General features: G+C 45.0%; 1 protein-coding gene across 4 annotated transcripts in view; it reads right to left on the reverse strand.

Annotated features, from left to right (window-relative positions):
• Positions 1-5,701: 5,701 nt before the first annotated feature.
• LOC119168403 (glucoside xylosyltransferase 2) overlaps positions 5,702-16,134 on the reverse strand; it is a 53,697-nt gene continuing 43,264 nt past the window's right edge. For all 4 annotated transcript variants that reach the window (XM_075866810.1, XM_075866813.1, XM_075866812.1 and 1 more), the window contains 3 exons: positions 14,671-14,863; positions 11,474-11,784; positions 5,702-6,418 (listed from right to left, as the gene is read on the reverse strand). In XM_075866810.1, coding sequence (XP_075722925.1) covers positions 6,236-6,418; positions 11,474-11,784; positions 14,671-14,863 — 687 coding nt within the window. In that variant the 3' untranslated portion in view covers positions 5,702-6,235. The remainder of the gene's footprint in view (positions 6,419-11,473; positions 11,785-14,670; positions 14,864-16,134) is intronic.

The following is a 16,134-nucleotide window of genomic DNA, read 5'->3' on the forward strand; positions in this document are numbered from 1 at the left end:
ACAAGCCACACTAGTGATAAAGACCGATTCCCAACAACCTGCTTGTAGCTATAAGCCACAACACAATTTATACAGATTTTTTTCGGAAAAACAGCTGTATACTTGCCAAAAAGTAGTAATGTTGTCGATTTCTATTTTTAAACACGTTGTTCTACAAACTAGAAAAATAGCGCAGAACTCATTTGCACTACAGTTTTAGTTCTGGGGCAAGTGGCTTGCGAGCATAAACAGCTGCGTACTTCTTTCGCATTCTTCATGAACGAGGCTTGCAGTACAAAGGAATTCAAAATGGCTTGGGGTCTCCGGAATCAATATTTCCAGGTGGTGTTAACACCTTGACAATGCACACCACCACTCTTTGTGTGTGCCGTCTGTAAACGTTATTCAGCAGCAAGGGCCATCTCTTCCTTTTTTTTACTTTCTTTTTCGTTATACGCAGTTTTTTAGCCATTACGTATACAACACACGTACGTGTCCAAATTAGTTGTCAGGCTGCAGACAGCTGCTGTTAGCCCTGAAAACACTCCAAATGTATTCGGAAAATAAAAAAAATAGAAATAGCTAGAAAAGAGAAGGTGCGTTCGTCATTCCGTGAGCGACCTCTCTTAAAGGCGACTTCGTTGTCCGACGAGACCAAGGGCCAAAGGTGTTTAGTGCTCTATAATTGCAGAATAGGTGCAACATTCTTCTTCTATCTCTGTGATCGTTGCCAGTGCTTTATGCATTCTGGCTTATGCCTCTCATTAGCCGACTCTTCCGCATTTTCAGTGAGTTTCAGCTTGTATTATCCACGAGACCATACATACCTACATTAAGCGGCAAGCTGTCTGGTAAATTAGTTTTCTTTTGGTAGACGATCCGCCCTCTGTCCTAGATTTTTTTTTAATAATCGCCCCTTCCCTCTTCGTAGAGAATTCTTATTTAACGGTTTCACATCGACAAGCTCACTTGTGTCATGTGCTCGTGGCAGAAGATGCAATGTCAGGTTCGCTGCGCCCCTACCACCGACAGGTGGCGAAACATACTCCGAAAGTCTCCCATTATATTCGCAACACGTGAGAAGGCCGTAAGGAAAGAAGCGGGCACAGGGGCAGTCTAGCCCGATCGTGCTCAAGGTTAACGCAGACGAGGAACATCCAACTCATTGCACAATTAATGATTTCCCCAATTCTACTTTGTTCAATAACCATCCTTCGCGGGGACGGCCCTACTCACTCCGTGTCAGGAGGCTCGCTGAGGGAACAGCCGTGCCACTTGTAGAGCACTGTTAGATGGCTGCAGCAGTATATCTGCCACCGTGGCAATGGCAGGTTATCGACTGCGATGATCTATCTTGCGTGGAGGTCACTAAATACGCACCTACTGCACATATACGCACGCACTTTCTCGAACTCCAACACAAGTATACTGGCCCGCAATTCCTTACAGATGCTTCTAAGTCTCACACTGACGTGGCCTATGCAGCTGTCGGCCCATACTATTCGAATTTCGGTATTCTGCACTCCGAAGCAAGCATCTTCACCGCAGAGGCTCACGTGGTAACTGTGGCCGTCAAGCATATTAAGAAACTGCAACTACAACGCGCGGTAATATACAAAGATTCGCTGAGCGTAGTGATGGCTCTGAAAACTCTGCGTAAACATAAAAATCCTGTCCTTGTGTCCTTGTATCTCTGTTAAGCAAGATCTATACTCTCAAACGAGATGTTGTAGTGTGCTGGGTGCCAGGACACCGCGATATCACTGGAAACGTGTTGGCAGATAAGCTTGCCGCATCTGCTCAAGACAACGCTGCCGCCAATAAATCCGTAGCTGTCCCTGCGCTTGATCGGAAACCTTTCCTACAATGGGAGCTTAAGACGTGCTGACAGCACATATGGGATAGGCAAACAGAAAACAAACTACACGTTATCAAACCGAAAATCGAAAATTGGCCAACAGTATCCAGATCACGCTACACACGTCACATTTACAAGACTACAGATAGGACACACACACTCGACACATTCATACCTGTTATCTGGTGGCGATGCACGATTGTGTGAGAGATGTGGAGAACCCCTAATGGTTCTCCACATCCTCGTACAGTGCAGCGATTTAGATGCTCTCAGAAAAAAAGCACTTTTTATTGCCATACCGACAACAGATACCTTTGCACCCATCAATGTTCATCGGTAGAGGACCCCTTTTCACACATAAATCATTGCTGACATTTTTAACAGACGTACGTATTTTTAACGTCATATACCCAGGAGATCCGTAGTGCGAGCTCTGAAGAGAAGTCGCTGCCGCGGTGGCTACATCTCCATCACTGTCTATCACATTTTGCCATTCACACTCACTGCACATATTTCACGTCAATGTCAGGGTTTTAAAGCTTCTATGTTTTACCCACGTCAGCGCGAGGAATTTCAAGGCCTTTTACAGCCACCTATCATAATCATTGTTCACATCACTTGTCCATTGACCTGGACCTCTTTGGCCATTTCATGGCCTTTGTGCCATAGAACACCACACATCATCATGAATGCCTCAATCATGTCGCGATTTTCGCACACGTATGTCAACAACTCTTTATCGCCGTTTGGACATGTAAAATTACAGCAATAATTGTTATTTGTTTGTTTTAGTCCTCTTAAAAGTGTGCCAGCACTTCATTGTCACGAGAACGAGTGAAGGTAAGCGAACGCTCGTTTATAATTTCAGACAGTTAAGCTAGCTAGTGTGCACTTTATGTACTGCGTGTGGCGCAAGGCATCGTGCTTAAAAGCTTCTTTATCCAACAGTGGTTGCTAACACAAAGTGTGCCTATCCTCTGTTTCTGACTTTGAAAATGCTGTTCACACATGACTACCATATCTTTTGACATATACGTAGCCATAAGATATAGGTTGAACGACCCTTCTACAACACAGGCAGCGTGAAAATGATCGAAAGTGTCAAGGAATGCTACGGAGACGTTTCGATAAGTTTATGCGTGTTAGTAATTGAGTGATTGATTGGTTGATTGATATGTGAAGTTTAACGCCCCAAAACCACCATATGATTATGAGACAAGCCGTAGTGGAGGGCTCCAGAAATTTCGACAATCTGGGGTTCTTTAACGTGCACCCAAATCTGAGTACACGGGCCTACAACATTTCGCCCTCCATTGGAAATGCAGCCGCCGCAGCCGGGATTCGATCCCGCGACCTGCGGGTCAGCAGCTGAGTACCTAAGCCACTAGACTACTGCGGCGGGGCTATGCGTGTTAGTAATTTTAAATATTAGGTAATTAGTAAAATATGTAAGCTGTGGGTTAATCTGCCCTGATGTGGCTGGGTACTCGATAACTCTCTTATCCTCAGGAACGAAGACGATGCTAATGACAGAAAAGACTTACCTAAGAGAGAAAGATAAGAAGTTTGCGGCCATTTCTTACGTACGTGGCATATCGCCCAAATTGAGAAAGATAGGCAACAAAAGTGGGATGCATGGTCTTTTTGCAGTTCCTGACCACTTGTCAAGAGTTTACAAACCAGTCAATCAGGTGGCTGGTACAAATGTGGGCTGCGCCACAAATCATCGCGATCAGTTCATGCTATGTACTGAGGGAATCGTTTATTCTGTTCCCCTGTCTTGCGGAAGCTCCTACGTCGGCCAAACGGGCCGACGCCTTAGTAAAAGATTGTGAGAGCATAAGTACGATGTGACCGTGCGATTTTTAGGTCAACCGGGCGTCCACTGTCGAAATTGTGAATGGTTGTCTCAATTCAACAGCACGGGGGTACTACGCAGGCCTGGTAAAAAATTGACTCGAGAAATCGTAGAAGCCCCAAACATTGGGAACGTACACAACAGTTACATCAGTATCCCATCCAGGACCCTTATAAATTAAGAGCTAGCCTACCTGTCGGGAGCTAGATAATCACGGTTCCTCTTCGTAAACTGCTTTGAGTGTTCATCTATCAAGCCTTGCTCCTTTTTTAGGCTTTTTCGTTGTTGATACGTGCTATTTATCATAGCGTACAAACAAGAAAGCTTCAGATGTTAGTCAGCGCCTTCGATTCATCCTCATCAAGTGCGCGTTGTTTTTGCCTCGGTATGAACAATCAGTTATAGCTCGAAACTTGCTATTACAGACACATTCAGTCTCTCCAATCAATCGTTGCCCCAATCAGTTCAGTGATTAAAAACCTATTCGGGTGCTTGTCCTGCGGTGCGTACAAGTCAGATGCATGCCTCGACGGTGCCATTTGTCATGGCGGAACTGCTACCGATTTAGGGCACCACCTGCATTTTCTTTTACGACCAAGGTCTGAGAACAGCTGCAGATGCCGGAAATTGTGAGAGAAAGCCGCAATAGCAGGCGGCTTTGATGAAATATTGGGGCTAACTTGTTTCCATGGAAGGCTCATATATGTTGAACGATGTTGTGGGATAACGTAAACGAAATGCGGAAATATTGATGTTTTATAGGACGCGACTTGCCGAAGAGGCGTTAAAGTAAGCGCCATACGCCTGAAATGTGTTTTGTGTGCTATGCTGCTAGCACGTGTGCGTATTTATGTTCAAAGTTTAAAACAAGAGAATCGCAGACACGAGAACGTATAATAAAGCCGTGAGAAGCAATGCCTTACGCACAAGAATTTATTACACAAAAATAACATAATACAACATCAAATATAACCTTCTTCATCCCCGTCAACGCACTATGTATAACTACGTACATTACAAAACTACAAGCCTTGAAATCAGCAAATTATGGCATACACACACGCCTACAAAAAGACAGCCACGGCAGCACACAAGCATCCCTCAGCAGTCTGGTTTTTTCCGGCTTCGTTGGTGAGCGGACTAACAATGGAAAATTTGAGTAAATGTGGGATCATCACAGGCAACCAGCCACATCGACATTGACTTACTAAACACACACACACACAAGTGTGCACAGACACGCAGGCATGACGCTGAGCGGTTGTAATTTACTCTTACGATGATGCTATGACGATCATGCGTTGGCAATTAAGTATGTTTTTCGATTTATTAGAAGCGAAACTCCTGAGGCCCACACTCCGCCACCGCCGTCGAAGCTCCATGGGCGAGGCAAGAGCGCCGAGGAATAGTATAACAGGTGCGCTCTCACTGCAGCGCAACGGGAGCGCAGGCTCGGTGGAAGATGGCTCGCGCTGCGCTGCGCGCACCGTACACTCACTCGTTCAGTCGTTTCCTCCACCGAACACAGCAGACGCTCTCCCCACCCGCTCCCCACTCTCGCCTTGATTAAAGCCAGCAGCGAGATAAGTCACATCATATGCAGAGTGTCATGCCCCTCCGGACTGCATCATAAAAGACACAGCCCCCCCCCCTTCCTGGCGCTGGCCCGGGCTATACTTTTTAAGAGCTTGGCTAATGCTCTCATTCACCGCCTCTCATCCAATTCTCATTCAATGCTCTCCTCCCATCTTGCCGTCATTTCACTTAGAGTCTGTTTATGCCCGTTCCTGTTCCTTTCAGGCTTTTGATAGACAGGTCATGAGGCAGCGACAAGTCTGGCGCCGTGGTCACATCAAGAAAGAAGTCACAGGATGACGAAAATGACGGCGTTGTCGTTGGGACAGCTCTTAAGCAAAAGTATATATATATATATATATATATATATATATATATATATATATATATATATATATATATATATATATATATATATATATATATATATATATATATATATATATATATAAAGATGTACGGAGAGAGAAAGATGTGGAAGAGCAAGTCGGCCGCACCAGCACCACCCCGAATATCAAAACTTTCCTTCTATGAGTAGCATTGTTGTATGCATCCCATTTCTAAGGAGCTTCGCTCAGCGGTTCTATTCGTACGAGGAACATCTGCTAGTTTTTTTAGACAAAGAGTATAACTGCCTCTGGCGATGCGGCAGAATATTTGCTTCCTGCAGCACGATTTCTCTGCTAGGACCCATCCTGCGTCCTTTCGCGCTGCCAGGCTAAGGCACTTAGGCGGTCGCTGGATCGGCAATGGCTGCAAGCGCAAACTTGGTGCGACAAAACGACTGCCCGTGCCTCTCCCCTGCTTTGTGTCTGCGGACCGAACATTGCGAGGAAAATGAAAAGTTTTCTGAAGAAGGCCCCACTAGCAAATCATCAATCCTCCTAGTGACGGCGAGATGGCCCACGTAGGACCAGCCGCAGATCAATTACTCAATGTCATACTCGACCACCATTGCGGGCACTTCAGTGTGCAGGTCCTTGTAAATGGCTTGTTCTGTTGGACACCCTGTCGACACGATCAGCTGAAAGCCTCCAGTATTCCAGGTGCCTCACGAATTCCACGTGGCAACCATCCCAGTTCCGCATTGCGAGGTTCTTCTTCAGTGGTTTTATGAACCCTTGAAGGAGGCTGTTGCCGAGTTTATACTGTAACGAAAGAAAAAGAAACAGATGCAGGGAATGGGGAAGAAAAGTTTGTTCAGGAATGCCAGCGCCTTATATTCACGCACGCATTTTTGCTTTTCTTAAGTGCGAAGCATATCTTTATCTATCTATCTATCTATCTATCCATCTATCTATCTATCTATCTATCTATCTATCTATCTATCTATCTATCTATCTATCTATCTATCTATCTATCTATCTATCTATCTATCTATCTATCTATCTATCTATCTATCTATCTATCTATCTATCTATCTATCTATCTATCTATCTATCTATCTATCTATCTATCTATCTATCTATCTATCTATCTATCTATCTATCTATCTATCTGTCTATCTATCTGTCTGTCTGTCTGTCTGTCTGTCTGTCTGTCTGTCTGTCTGTCTGTCTGTCTGTCTGTCTGTCTGTCTGTCTGTCTGTCTGTCTGTCTGTCTGTCTGTCTGTCTGTCTGTCTGTCTGTCTGTCTGTCTGTCTGTCTGTCTGTCTGTCTGTCTGTCTGTCTGTCTGTCTGTCTGTCTGTCTGTCTGTCTGTCTGTCTGTCTGTCTGTCTGTCTGTCTGTCTGTCTGTCTGTCTGTCTGTCTGTCTGTCTGTCTGTACAGCTGGGCGCACTTGTCGCGTACATCGTAAGACCCTTCCCTTCAGTCACACATAGCACGCACTCGTGCATTACGGGCCATAGGATGGGCGTACGAGCCACAGGTGATTCGTCCTTTTAATCAGACGAGTGATGTGGAAAATACTTTTAAACATCATTGAGAAATTGCGTTGTGGCGTTACTGTTTCAAAAAATGTGGGGCAGGGGTCCACATTGTTGTCGGTGAGGGAAATATCTGAGGGTTGGAAAGATTCGAAATCACGGTTACAGTCACAATAAAATTTTACGTGGCAACCAAGTATTCATGCACAGACGCATGTGACGCGAGTGACTGAAACGGTTTACGAAATGAACTCTATGATAGCGTCATATAGCGGCCACGTCAACTGGCAGTGTTCGCAATTAGTGTTTTGTAACAATGTAACAAGCATTGTGTATTAACTTTTATGACTTAATCACCAGGTTACGGTCAATCATTGCTAACCAGGAGGAATACGCGAAAACCGCTTATCATGATGCGTTCACCGTCGTACCGTATAGCGAGCCGTTCTTTTTCTATAAAACTTGCACCTGTGTTCCAAGACGAGTACTGACACCGCGTTCCACCACAGCATGACCATTAGGCATTAAGGTAGTCTAACTGTAAAGCCAAGTCATGATTTCACATGTGACGCGAGGTGGAAGAGGCACTAGCCCGTCAGTCAGGTACAATGAGCGACCTTCCTAAAGTCTTGTTTTGTGTTTGTCATTGCGTCAATTACTAAACAAAAAGGGGTGGGTTAGATATGGTTACCATACTTCTTACGCACACTACTGGGAACTTAAGACTGAGCCAGTCACTGCCCATGCAGTGCTTATGTCACATTGCCTTTGTCCCTCGTGATTTCATGCTGACTCATGCTATCGCAATACTAATCTCATTTGTAATCCCCAACAAGGCAACAATCAAACTATTGCATTCTTTAACTGTTTCCTGATCGAAGACAGGTTTGACGTATTGGAGTTTGCACGCTATGTTTAACAGCGGCAGGTAAGTTTGGCCAGTAGTACTTATACTAGAGCCGTATCTCACTCCCCCGTGGCGTGCCTCCCTACTTAGACTACATTCACATCGTAGCACATTGTAGCACATGAAACGACACGACGGACACATAGAACGAACCACTACAAGCGCTTCTTTGTGTCCGTCGAGTCGTTCTTTGCTCTAAATTATAAATTTGATACGGCACCAACTATGGCCCAGGAACAAGTCCCTGCTTAGCTTCCAGCGCACTCGTAGGCACGAGAGACGACAAAAAGCAATAGAGGAGTTACTAAAATTTTTTTTGTAGCGCCATCTGTGCAGAAAACAGTCAACTGCCTCCATTGTGCACAAGCAGTGCCGCTGATTTTGCGTAAATGCATACCGCCTAAATAGCACAAAATGGTCACAACGAAACGAAACGTCCATCTCGCTTTTACACCTCCTTCATTCACTCCAACGCCGCGTTCTTGCGTGTTCTTATTTACGTTCTCATGCACAAGATTGCCTCCACCCACTGTTGCTTGATCATTTTGGGACGTTGTTACAATGTTACTGGTATATATGCAACTACAGTTTCCGCGCGTACTTGATCAATTTCGTTCTACAGCAAAAAACTGTTATGAGATCACAAAGCGGGTCTCGCTCAGTGCCGTAGTTGTCCGCCGCCACCGCCAGTGTCTGTAACCTCATCGCGTGAAATTACAAAAAAAAAATCGGCAGATCCCACGTACCTGGGAATGGACGTTAAGCGAAGCATGCGAAGGGAAGGTGACCATGTTACAGTTTTTTTATTGAGCAAGACGTCATGAAATGGCGCTAAATATGTGTACAAATGTTGCACGCACAGACATATGCTTAAGAGTTGCAGATGTTTATATAACCAGTAATTTGCACTTGCGCAACGATGCCAACTATAACATGCCTTATAGCAACACCAGAAGCTTATATTGATCGCAGATGCTCACGAAGATGCTGGTCCTGGACACTGCTACACAAATACACTGACGCGCATGGCACCTAACCGCAATTGACGTTAACTCAACGTGACGGCTGTACCAAAGGAGTACATAGGTAATATTTATAAACTTGGGTTGGCCGCACTGCAACCACTATTGACGTTTTATGGAGATTAGCGTCTATTTGAAAAGCAGTTTCGAGACCTGGCGTAGCTCTGTGGTAAAATGCTTGACTGCCACGCAGAATGCAAGGGTTCGATTTCTGTTGGGACCCTGAAATTTATTATTTGCATTCATCGGGGGGTTAACGCTGCCTATGCCAAGTTTTTCTTGTCACTGACATTTATTCTATGCCTTCGTTGGGACGACGCCACCGATGTCGGGTATTGTTTAATGCTCACGTGCTAAAATTACCCACGTGTGTTCTCGTCGTTCCTCGGTAGATAGTAAGTGTCAATCACCTGTGGCACATACCCGCACACCAGTGGCACATACCCGCCAGTGGGAAAGTGCCACTGTCTGGTAAGTGCCGCTGTCTGGCGTGAAGCGTTTGACGACGTACGCGACGGAATTGTGACATTATTCATTTCTTGACAATCGCATCATATTCGTCAAACCATCTTACCCTCCCATGCTAATTTTGGTTCACGCCCAGTTAAGGAGGTGACCACGAGAACACCCAAACGTAAGCAGCTAGATATATATATAGATAGATAGGTCGCCGAAGGTCACTAAGAATTGCTTTGCATTAAAAAACAGTACCAATGATACAATGGGGCTCGAACCCTGGTTCTTTGGGTGCCCACCCAGTATTGTACAACGGAGCTACGCCGGTGCTCGGGACATTTCGCAAACTTGAGGCAGGTTTGATGTCTGGAAAGCAATCGCGTTAATCGACCTTCAAAGCATTTTAAAACAGCGAAAGAACAAGCAGTCATCGCACAATGCGAATAGCTTAACGACTAGGCCGTCCAATGCCTGAACCCATTGCAAAAGCTCGTTTTTGTGCAGCTAATAACTGCGGCGCATACCCACTTCAGGCATAATTCCTCGCCGTCGTCAGCCACTGCATGAACAATTGACACAAAATTCCTCGCAATAGCTTAGCGGATACCACGCTTCTCAGAAGAATGATGAAAAATAGCATAGCGAATGCCGGCCTACAACCCTAAAAAATTTGTTATTAATGCTGTAGTGGGCCTCAAGCTGCTTGCAGCAGTTGCCCAACGAGTGCTTAGAGAAGGCCATGAAAGGCCACTCTTCTAGCTTTTGCTGTGACTGTGCTGCGCCTTGCGCGCTGGCCTGTCGTTTTCTTTTAAATTACGTGATTGATTCATTAGGCAATTAACTCCTTTATAAAACACTCGGTGGTTAGATTAAAAAGCACAGCAGGGACCTTTTAAAAGCAGAATCACGGATACCATTGCATATATACTAAAATACGCATCATTTATCTGGTCACCTCACCAAGCCTATCTCATCGACTCACTAGAATCTGCGCGAAACCGCGCTGCACGTTTCATTGCACGTGACTACAATCGCTATTCCAGTGTGACTAATATGAAGGCTTCGTTATCACTGCCATCCCTGGAATTGCGCAAGAAGACAGCTACTCTACGTTTATTCCATAAAGTCATCTACAGCACGCACGTAAATACATTGCCACAAACAAAGCCCCATCGCAAATCTCGCAGGCTACATAATCAGCATAGTTTTGCTCATCATTTCGCCCGCACCAAAGAATCTAACGCATCCGCGCATGCACGTGCCATAGTACAATGGAATAACCTTCCTGATGATGTGGTATGCATTCGTGATCACGTGGCATTTAGAAATAAAATACTAACTATATATGACTGTGTTTCCTAAGCACGTATTTTATATTCGTGTTCATTCATTGTACATTGACATCTCGAAGCGTTCAAATAAGGTACTCGGCTGCTGACCCGCAGGTCGCGGGATCAAATCCCAGCTGCGGCGGCTGCATTTCCGATGGAGGCGGAAATGCAGCCGCCGCAATGGAGGCGGAAATATTGTAGGCCCATGTGCTCAGATTTGGGTGCACGTTAAAGAAGGCCACGTGGTCGAAATTTCCGGAGCCCTCCACTACGGCGTCTCTCATAGTCATATGGTGGTTTTGGGACGTTAAACCCCACATATCAATCGAACCGTTCAAAAATGTATAACGCATATTGTGTCATATTACTAAAGTGTATGTTATTGAACATTTTAGCAATTGTAAAATACGTGGCTTTTGAATTCTTTTTGTTTGTTTTCTGTTCTTTTCAAATAACTATTGTATAGTCCCCCTCACATAACGCTCCTACTTAGAGCCTGAGAGGTATTTGTAAATAAATAAATAAAATAAAGTGCAGTACAGCGCGGTATACACAGAAACTCCTTTAGGTCTCATTTTTCTGCTGACTAGCATTCTACGGTGATAAATATGGAAGCTCACCTGCCTCATGGAATTGTGTAGAGCCATAAATGCCGGGTTCCGATACATGAAATCATCGTATGCACCGTGGACTACGGCCACTGGCCCGTCCGTACATAACGCACTTTTGTAGCAGTGCTCGGGGCGGTAGTTCCAGCGGCATGTGAAGGTGAAGATGCCCTCGGGATTTCGCGCGAAGAAAATATTCAGCGCATCCTCGACTGGCGATATAGTTACATTTTTTAGCTCTCGTGCACTCTCGTTGAGGCTGCGCTCGAATCCGTTAGCTCGCATCCGTGTGAGGTTCATCAGCAGAAGATGAGAGTTGACACCTGGAAGAAGGTAGCATGGCTATTTAGCTGGTCAGGACAGGCGACCTACACGGCAACATCACAGTGACGTAGCGGAAACAATCTTGCAACTATTACCTGCGACCGAATCCGCTGGCGAGTTTATTGTTTGGCCGTGTTCTGCAAACTATAACTAAACGCATTAGACCTGTGATGGACTAAAGTTGGATTGTGATGGAATACTGTTGACCTACCAGGGCAGTAAATATAATTACTGAGATGACGGATTAACGGTATCACATTCCACGCATGACCTTTGACAGTTAAAAGAGCCGGATACGCAAACAGTTGAGTCATTCGCGCTCATAATTATTTATCATTTTAATCTTCACCCTTTAAAAGCATGAGGAGCTTCCAGTGTTCCAATAAAACAGGAGTATTTAAAGTTCACATTGTAATATTTCTAAATCATTGCTGCGTTGTTAGCAATGGTGTAACGCATACAATCGTATAGTAACACCTAACTTTATTTTCGCTCGAAAACGCGTTTATTTACGGGGCAGAGTTAAGGCAATTAGCTTAATATATTGCGACATTAAGGTTCGCAGCTGGCATAAATGCATGACGGTGCTTGTTTCAGGAGTATCACTGACCAATCTGCTAATTCGGTTCACTATTAGAGCCCCATGAACGTATTTATGAAATCTGCCGCCAAAAACGTGTAGTAACACCTGATTCGCCATAACGAGTTCTGAGATGGCTTCTTTGAATTTTGTCTGCACAGTGCGACGCAGCGTCGGTTCATTATAGCACCCACTCGCCGATTCGAAAAATTTTATAGTCCCCTTCTCGTTTGAACGAACGAGATTTTACTGCATGTAAGTACATAGCAAGCGCTCGCGCAGAGTGCGCGCAGCAAATGCAAATCATCGATAGGCGCTGACAATCGATCTGTCGCAGCGCACTGTGTGAGAATAAGCATTCAATTCTTTACAGATACAATAAACTAACAGTGGCGCCGCCATCTTGTTTCTTCTGTACGTGACAACCTTCAACGCTGACGTTTTCCTTCTCCTTTCTATCTCACGCGGCTTTCCTCCAAACAGTTGTGCGCAACCTAGCGAGGGGCGCCATACAGTCTTATTTGTTTTTCAAAGACGATAGTCTTTCATGGGGATCTTCGACGCAAAAATTTTGGTCTGTCTTTATATTGGTCTGTTTGTCCACCCTTAACGGTACCCCAAACGGCACCAAAGTGATCAAAGGATTCTCCGAACGACCGAGACCATCCGCAGCGCCCACCAATATTGCTCAAAGTTCAGTGTTCATACTTATGCGATTGTCAATTAAAAACAATAATTGCGCATATCTGAGGCAACATAACAACACGTCAATATAATGTACGTGTATCTTTTACTAGAAAAAGCATACATAAGAAATTTTAAGGATCGTATCTTTTATAACGCTGCGCTGGTCTTGCAACGCTTGCACGAAACGGCAAGTGTTTCCAACGCTCTGCTAAGACAACACGGTGGTGACACCTACCCATCACCTTCCGTTCTACACTTTGTCACCTCAGAAACAGGCGTGCACGGCGCGCGCCCCGTTTTCCAGAATAACTGACAGATAGCACTCATGTCTCACGTGTGACGTGACTTGATGAGCTCGTTCGTCTCCGCTGCAGGCTGGAGGCACACTATAACGGAGTGCCTCCAGAATACCGGTCACCAATTTTCTTGCACGAAACATCGAATAAACGGTTTGTTCACTCTCTCCAGACGCAAGACTATCGTCTTTCGACGGCATTTGCGCTGTAACATGCAGACGCGGGGCCGATTTTTTTCTTGCTTTTAGTCAGTGCCACAGTGATTTCGTTAATCAGCCAGAACAATATAGCGCTGCTACGCAAGTGTGTCTAACGGCATAAATATGGGAGGTGGGTATCTAGTTACACCGCAATATGATTGTGATTTATGGCGTACTGCATATCATGCCGCTGAAGCTAGGTTAGTTTCCCCAACAAAGTGCACCACAAGATTTCAAAAGGCTGTTTCTCCAGTTTTCGTTGCGACAATGCGACGCGTTCCACGCAGGTGTGTTGTTTCTTTTATTTTTTGTCTGATTTCGCTCAGTATAGTTACTAGGGGCAATGGCGGCAGTGGCAGCCGTCAAAATAATAACCTAAATCAGCTGTCGTGAGCTCCTAAGCACTCACGCTGTAGGACGCAAAAAACGTAACGCAAAAGAAATCATGAAGAGGGGGGCCACGACCGATTTTTACTAGAGGAGCCAGTTACGCAGTCTCTTTTAGTGCTACGTAGGGTGCATGCCCTCGGGGGCACTTAAAAAAAAAGAATGCGATCATCACGCGAACAATCTAGCAAAGGGGGAAATGGAAACCCTTGTATCTGCTGATGCAGTCACGCGCATATTCTCCTGCCCTTTTACAGATGATTTGCTGCGTGTGACAGAGGAAGTGGTCTGTCTGCTTCAGGCTTTACAATTACACCCACGATTTGTCAGGGTTTAGCATAACAAAGCTGGTTTCCACTTTTCGTAGTTTCCTTACTCCCAATCATTCACTTCCTAATCTTGGACATTCTCACTCGCATCTTCCTTTAGTGTGTTTTCATTGAAAATTACTAAACTCAGCTCAGTTGGTGCTTTATGCATCTGAGCACAACAGTACGTATAAAGCCACTTCTCGTAATTCATGCTGTGCTATTGATGCTAGTGTGTGATTGAAAATAACAATAGTGTACAGCGAGCGTCATCTACTGGAAGCTACGTGTCACGTAATGACCTCTCAAATATAGTATTTTGTCGATGATAACTTACAGCACTGCATAGTAATGGCGAAACTATCATGTAGCGCATGGTGTAAATACGTGATCACCTAACTACTGAATGATCACTTTCAAATCTTACCGAATGGTTCAACGAATGGCTGTAGGGACGTCGACAGGTACAAGTTACGGTCGATGCTCTCCATCTCCGGTGCCATGCCAACCATTTCCTGGTCGGTCATCGAGTAGAACATTCGCCAGATGTCTTCGACGGGATGAACGAAAACCATCTCTGTGCTCACGTAAAGGAGGGCGTCCACGTCAGGCAGCAGACTCTGAAAATGTTAAAATTACCCAGTAAAAACATGCTTAAGCTTCCCTTGCATTACTGAACGCCTATACAACAGCGACATTTTGGTTTGCCGTATTTTAAAACACCGTACAGATCCGCGCGTCAGGTCCACGAAAACTGTTAGCCCAACATTTCCATGAGTGTGATTTCGTCAACTTTTGGGTTTTGTGGTCTGGTCCAGTGCGCCAAATCAGCTCAATAAAAGACGATTGTTTATATGGAAGGTGTTTTTCAACTGGTTAGACTCGTTAGAGCTTATAAGACCATAGACACACAGGCGTCTTAGCGATTCACTATGCTCTGAATCTATTATTCGTTATTTAGCTTGACCTATACGCACTGAAGCCCTTTTTAACATATATTCGCTGTAAACAATATACCAATCAGTAAATTTCATTCTTTTATTGCGCCATAGTGAGGAGAGAAAAGACACTGCCTCCCCTCCCTACCCCACAACACAAGCTAACGTTGCTAGTCGGATACTGGCAACCTAACAGAACTATAGGGCAGGCATGTTCAATTTTTCAAGGCTATAGCTTTTTTTTCTTCACTCGAATACTCTGCACTTAAATGTTTGCTTGCACTTGTTTGAACTCTAAGTATGGTCCTGGACACTACATTTTGCAGAATTACACTAATGATGGCTGTTCAATAAGAGCTGCAGCCAAATGTCTGACTCTGTAAACATCGACGGTGACTCGGGATACACGGTATGACAAGAGCCTTAGTGTAACTAGCTACTATGCTTTGTGTTCTGATGTGTTTTAATTCTTGGTGTGTTCAAGAGTAAGGGCAAAGAAATTAATGCGATATCAACAAACTGGAACGTTATGCAAAATAAGAATAGCAGTTACCTCACTATCATTCTATCTCGCGAACTTCAACGAAATGCTATCTCGAGGAAACGCGGCCGCTGCAGTGAGCAAGGTGACCTTCCGTCTGTTTGTGCCTACAGAGCAAACACTGTGACGTTAAATGTATGAGCCCTATCTGATTCCCTCTAATGATACAGCTCGCGCGACCGCGGGCGACCACACCCGGCTGGTGGAAGCACGCATCATCTGCCGTGACCACGCAGACTCCCCCCACGCCCTCTGACACCCTTAAAAAGCTTCTCGCGTGACCCAGACCTCTGGCTCGTTTCACCACTCCTTAATCCGCGTTTGCCGGCAGCGCTTGCGCTATTACACTCGCAGAAAGAAAATGAGACACGAGTGGCGATGTTTTCGATTCGAACTTTGCACGGAACATGGC

The sequence above is a fragment of the Rhipicephalus microplus genome, chromosome 6 (genome assembly GCF_043290135.1).
Source record: "Rhipicephalus microplus isolate Deutch F79 chromosome 6, USDA_Rmic, whole genome shotgun sequence".
Lineage (NCBI taxonomy): Eukaryota > Metazoa > Arthropoda > Arachnida > Ixodida > Ixodidae > Rhipicephalus > Rhipicephalus microplus.